The 6,459-nt window shown below is 48.8% G+C and overlaps 1 protein-coding gene across 3 annotated transcripts in view; it reads left to right on the top strand.

The window, feature by feature from the left end:
- The first annotated feature begins 1,733 nt into the window (after positions 1-1,733).
- The window catches only part of LOC140515640 (mitogen-activated protein kinase kinase kinase kinase 4-like), a 238,508-nt gene continuing 233,782 nt past the window's right edge, over positions 1,734-6,459 (top strand). For all 3 annotated transcript variants that reach the window (XM_072626441.1, XM_072626440.1, XM_072626439.1), the window contains exon 1: positions 1,734-2,627. In XM_072626441.1, the coding sequence (XP_072482542.1) occupies positions 2,565-2,627 (63 nt within the window). In that variant the 5' untranslated portion in view covers positions 1,734-2,564. The remainder of the gene's footprint in view (positions 2,628-6,459) is intronic.

The following is a 6,459-nucleotide window of genomic DNA, read 5'->3' as shown; positions in this document are numbered from 1 at the left end:
GGAGCTGAAGATACAAAGACAAAAACCAGACCCTATCCTCACGGAGTTTACATTCTGTCCAGAGGAAAAAAACCAAGCAAAAATAGAGTAAATATAAGGTAATTGGGGGGGGGGGGGGTGAGGGTACTAACAGTTGAGGAAATCAGCCAAACCTTCATGTGGGAGGTAGTGTCTTGAAGGAAGAATCAACAGAAAACAAAGTTCCTGTCCCAAAATCTTACACTCTGATTAGGGAGGCAAGACCTGCCAGCCCTAAATCAGAAGGATAAATTTGCTTTTTTTTTTTTTTTAAATGAGCATTGCAAAAGTGTTCTGAGGGGGAGGTCAAAGATCTAGGGGGAAGCAATCAGGAGAAACCTCATGGAGGAAGTAGAATTTGCCTTTCTGGAAAGGTAATAATGTTGTATGGGCCTGCCCTTGGGAAGCTGGTGATAGATACCATGTTGTTTTGTCAAGAATTTCCTGTTAAGAATTCTGTTAAGAATTGGGCTCCTAGAAGCCACCTGGGGTTTTATGACTTACTCTGACAGGCTATTTATTAAGTGCCTACTAGGTGCCAGGCACTGTGCTGGAGAAGTAAAGATTTTTTTTTTTTAAATGAAACAGCTCCTGCTTTTATTTATAGGGAGACATTTACACATATAGTGTGAATATAAAGAGAAAGTAAGGATTGGGGGTGGGGAGACACTAGACGCTTGTGGGGGGAGGATGAAGAAGGGATTCATATGGGGGTAACACTTCAGCTGAGCTTTGATGGGAACTAGGGGTGCTAAGAAGCACTGGTGAGGAAGGAGGGACTGTTGAGCAAAGGAGGGGATGCAACTTGTGGAGTGGAACAGAGATCATCATGTGTGAGGAACAAGAAAGGCCAAGGGTAGGTATTTCAGAAATAGTTCCCAGTTCTCCAAACAAAATTTATTTTGTTTCACGTTCATTCAAACTCCATATGGCTATTTGGTGGAAATAAAAGCAAGACTGGAGAGGCAGTGTGGACCGGTGCACAAAGTATTGGATATCTAGTCAGAGAATTCTTACTACCTGTACAACTCGTGTGCCCAGCTCTGGACCTCAAAGTTTTCCTGTCTGTAACAGGAGCTGGGCTAGCTGGCTTTGGAAGTCCTTTCCAGCTTTAAATCTATGAGCCTACAATTGACCTTGGGTAGGTCACTACCCATCTCTGGGTCTCAGTTTCCTTATTTGTAAAATAACGGGGCTGGACTGGATGGGCTCTGAGGTTACTTGCAGCTCTGCATCTAGGATCTTTGGATGCAGGCTGACAGGAGCTCACCAGGCTCCCCAGGACTCCCTGTCTCTCCCTACCTAGACGGCAAAGAGTGCCAGGGCAGACGTCCCTGCCACGTCTGTGAACGTAGTTCCTTGGATCACTGGGGACTGAAGGGGTGGAAGCCCCCACGGTCGGGGTACCCTAGGGCTCCACTCGGCAGCCTGGGGGCGGGAGGGATGTACGGTGCGACCAGCCCCCAGCCCGGGAGCTTTCTTAGGGGGCGCGTCCAGTTTCATGCAGGGAACCCACGTGCGGTCCGTGCTCGGGAGCTGCGGGCAGGCGGACGAGGCCAAGAGGGGGCACTTGGCTCATGGTCCCTCCGGATCCCACGCTGGCCCTCCCGCCCGGGGTCCTTCAGCGCGTCCGGCAGCCCGCGTGCTCCGGCTCAGGCTCCGGCCGGGGCGGCCGCCTCCCCAGCCCCGGAGGCACGTCACTTCCTTCCCCAAACTTTTTTCTTTTTTTTTTTTTTCCCGAGGAAATGTCTCTGCAAAAAAGTTGTCCTGCGGGGAGCCGGGAGCCGGACGCTGAGGCTGGAGCTGGGCTGTGGGGTCGGGAGGCGGCGGGCCGACGGGGACAGAGACAGAGGCAGGGGCAGGGGCAGGGGCAGCTGCTATCCTCCTAAAGGCGGTAGCGGCTGGGGACTTGCTCAGGGGACAGGGCGCCACCGGCGCAAGCTGGTGGAGCACGCAGCCCTTCCGCGGCCCCCTGGCGGGGTGACCCCAGGCGGGCCCCCTCCGGCTCCGGCTCCCCCTCCTCCTCCTCCTCCTCCTCCTCCTCCTCCTCCCCTCTCCTCCTCCTCCTCCTCTTTCCCTCTCCTTCCCCCTCCCTCTTCTCCCCCCCGCACCCCCCGCATCCCGGCCTCTGGTCCTGCCCTCCTTCCACCACCCCCCACCTTGCCCCCTCCCCCTCTTTTCCCCTCCCCTCCCCGCCCTCTTTTGCCCCCTCCCCGTCAGCTCAAGTCCAAGGGAGTTGCAGCCCAGGCGGGCATTGGGTCAGTACAGCTGGCGCCCTCAGCTCGTGCCCAACGCGCTCTGACAGGCTCCTCTGACTACTGTCGCCGTCGTTGCTCTTCGCATCACTGAAGCCCCAGACCCGAACTCCGAGCCGATCTCCTAGCCAATCTCCGACCCCGACCTCCACCCAGACCTCCACCCCGACCTCAACCCCTGCCCCGACCCCCGCCCCGGCCCTGGCCCGGGCTTCGGCCCCGGCCCCGGCCCTGGCCCCGGCCCCAGCCCCGGCCAGGGCTTCGGCCCCGACCCCAACCCCGACTGCAGCGATGGCTATGGCTAGAGTCTCGTCGCCTCGGAGCCTGGACCACATCGACCTGTCCACTCTGAGGGTGAGTGAGCGGTTGCCCTGCGTGTGGGCGTCCCACCGCTGGCGCCCGTCTAAGCGCGCGCGGCTCTGCACTCTGCGCTATGCTCGGGTCATCTACAGCAGCTTTGCACGGGTGCTTCAGAGGGGCAAGGACCGAGGCAGAGCGCGCCTCCCCTGCCCACCTCCCTTTTTGCCAGCCCGGCCAGGCAGGCTCGGTGTCTGACCCAGCTGACCATCCTTGCCTGTAGGGCACGGCTTCACTGGACCTCGACTACTTCGGGGTCCACAGAATGCCGTACTCAACATCTCTTCTTGTGTCGGTGTCTGTGGGGTGGTGGGAGGTGGGAGTCTTCGTAGGGATCCATAGATTTAGAGCTGAAAGGGATCGTGGAGATCATTTAGCCAAACCTTCCCACTTTACAGATGGACTAAACTGAGTCTCAAAGAGGACACGGGATTTGCCCTGGATCACACAGGTAGTAAAACGGCAGTTGGAATTAGAACCCAGGTCCCCTGACTCTAAAATTTAGCACCCTTTCCACTATGATTCTCCATATCACTCTCGCGCACACACGCGTGCACACACACACATACACACACATATGGGGTGGGGTGGGCATGGGGCTCAGAAATCCACTTTAGAAGGGAACAATTCTCCCAAACGAAGAAATTCTGTTAAGTCAACGAAGGTGTTCAGGTTTAGTCAATGCAAACATAGCTCAGAAAAGTTTCTCACTTTTTAAAGAGCTGCTTCTTTTTAGTTTGAGTTTGTTGCCCGTTTTCAGGGAGAAAGCTCATAGCTGCTTGGTGAGGAGAGGAGGGTATCTGCCCCTGCCCCTCACCACTACTGTAAGAGATCGGAGGTTTTCACCTGGGTATATTCCTCCCCCACCCCCCAAAAAAATTCCTGATCTTTCCTTATTAGTAATTTTGAGTTTGGCAGAATGATGTATTTCTTCCAAAACTGATTGGGGTAAAATTTGGGGTTTTCACCTTTGTGGATCTTCCTCTCTCCATGCCTGACCTTTATTAATGTTAATATAGCAATATAATAATTAGCTTAGTGCCTGGCACATAGTGGGCACTTAGTAAATGCTTTATCTAATATTAGTGTTCTCTTGCAATAACCCTCACTCTTACTGCACCCCACCAAGCACATTGACTGAGTTCTTTTTCTGTTTTATTCCCAGCCTCCCTTGAATGCAAAGGGCAGCTGAGTATTGCAAAAGCAGCAGGCAGGCACCTCCGTGGAATGAGTGCAGGGGTAACTTTAAGAACAGAGCATTTGGTGCTTGTCTGTTTTGAGAAAAGCTAAATATTAACCTTAGGTGAGAGGACTTCTGAAAATCCCATTGGCATACATAAGTATTACTGCACTCTGATGACATTTATAGATTGCCCCCTTTGTATTTAGGATTGAATCCTGCCAGTCAAGACCCCAAAAAACCAAATCAAAGCGAAACCAAGGAAGACAGAATCTATCAAAAGTATTTCCTCTGTCACTCTCCTATTATATAGTGAGATTTTCTGAAAGGGGTAGTATGTGGATAATAATTTAGCAAAGTTATCTCATCCACAAAAATATCAACAGACTCATTGTATCGAAAATATTAGCACCGTAATTGCTAAGGCTGCTTTAAAAATAAAAACGGAGCTTTAGAAAAAAAGCTCAATTTTGTCTTTCCATGGCTCCAGTCAGAAAAAACCCATTTTTATTCTTGATTATTTTTTATTCAATTCCATGAGCAGGGATTAAGCACTTATTTCAGGTGACAAACACTGTATCTGGAGATGCGAAGGAAAAAGAAAAGAAAAAAACATTCCCCCCCTCAAAGAGATAATTCGGGGGGACCACACATAGGCAGCTACATAAATTAGAGGAGTCTACAAAGTAATTTGGGAGGTGTATGTTGGGGGGGAGGAGGGTGACTACCACCTAGGGCAATCAGGAAAGGCCTCTTGTAGGAAGTGACATTTTAACTGAGTCTTAAGGGGAGATAAGGGCTTAAAGACACCTAGGTCAGGATACAGAACATTCTGTATAGGGAGGACAGTTTGTGCAAAAGTTCAGAACTGGGAGATGGGAGTGGACGCCTTCTAATCCAGAACAGAATATTCAGGATTTTCAAGACCAGTTTAGACTCCCCTCCCAATAAAGGAATAAAGCCAATGAAATAAATTTGAACGAATGCGGCCTTTTTTCCTCATGTAGGGAAGATAGAAAAGCAAACTAGGGCAAATATGCAAAACCACAGACAGGCAAACCGAATAAACTATTTTCTAAAAATGACGAGAGGAATGGAAAAATCCTCGTGGAAATGATGGGGCAGGGAATTCCAAACCCAAGGAGAAGAGAGGGTCTTGTTGCCACACACATTAAAGAAAAACAAAATTGGGAGAGAACATTGACTGGGTCATGTCCTTGGTCCTGGTCCTCTGATTTCAAATTAAGAATGTGGAAGAGAATAACTGACATTTATATATCATTTTAAGCTGTACAATGCTCGCTCTTCCTGACAACCCTGTGATACTTGCAGGGGCCGTAAATATTAATCCCTGCCATATCAGCTCTTAAGAAATGCTTATTGATGGATCATTGAACTCCACTGTACAGATGAAATTATGGCGGAGGAGTGGGGGAATGTCTTGTCCAGGATCCCAAAGCCAGTAAGGGTCACTGAGCCCAGGTCTCTCTTGCCAAATCTAGTGCTCTTTCCACCACACCAGCTACCTCTCCAAAGTAGATAAAGGAGAGAGCATTCATCTTCAAAGAGGAGCTACGTTCAATAATAGTCTTCTAGGTATAAATAAATTAGATTGTCATCACAGTGGTGGGAAAGAGATTTGTGAACCAACCCTTTGGCACCTAGCTGCAGAGCTCAAACTGAATGTGGCATCGTCTAGATTCAAGTTGCAGCTAATCCACTAAAGGCAGGGACAAACCTTCATTTTCTACATTTTTCATTCTCACTTGACTTACTTGATTGGATTTTGATCAGCTCCCAAGCTTTAACGTTGAGGGAATTTTCCCCAGACTCAAGTTTTCCCAAGGACCTTAGTCATAGACTAGGTGGAAGGTTCTCTCAATCGAAACACACACACATGCACATCCTTAAAACCTTTAAGATGGTCCTATGAACATTGGCAACTAAAGTACATTTCGTTGTTTCGAGGGTTTCAATGTATATGATTTATTTCACACATTTCTGGAGAAATGAAATGTCACTGTCTCTGTCCTGTTTTTTGAAACACCCTACAGGTGACAAAAATAAGCAAGAAAACCAACAGATAGCAAGATGCATTGCACTATTTACCCTCCAAGTGATAAATGTGTGGGTCAGAATTTTGGCACTTGTCAACAGAAAGTATAGAAGCTTGGCAATAAGCAATAAACAGTGTTAGACTATAGAGGGTTTGAAAGTTAGCAAAGGGAAAACAAATGAGTGGAATTGTTAAGGACTTGGCCCAGCTATGAGATCTAACTGGTATGTTCCAGGTGATGATACCTAACCAAATAAGGATGTTCCAAGGATCTAAGGCAAAGTCCAGCATGATAGCCTCAATACTTCTAACTGGGCCCACTGTTTCCCTTGGTGACCTGAGGAAAAGAAGAGAGGGTCTAACTGCTTTGGTCTTAGACATCTTATGAAAATCAGAAGGTATTAAGTGTGATTTCCGTTGCAAAAACATAGGAGAGGCAGCTTGACACAGTAACTAGAGTGGCCGTTTTGTCTTTAGCCAAAGAGTTAGAAAGATCTGAATTCAATTCTGCCTCTGACACCTGCTGGCTGTGTGACCCTGAACAAGTCAGGAAAACCTTAGTGCCCCAAGCAATTCTCGTATTTGCTTTGGTG

The sequence above is a fragment of the Notamacropus eugenii genome, chromosome X (assembly GCF_028372415.1).
Source record: "Notamacropus eugenii isolate mMacEug1 chromosome X, mMacEug1.pri_v2, whole genome shotgun sequence".
NCBI lineage: Eukaryota > Metazoa > Chordata > Mammalia > Diprotodontia > Macropodidae > Notamacropus > Notamacropus eugenii.
This window is presented reverse-complemented; position numbering and strand designations above follow the sequence as displayed.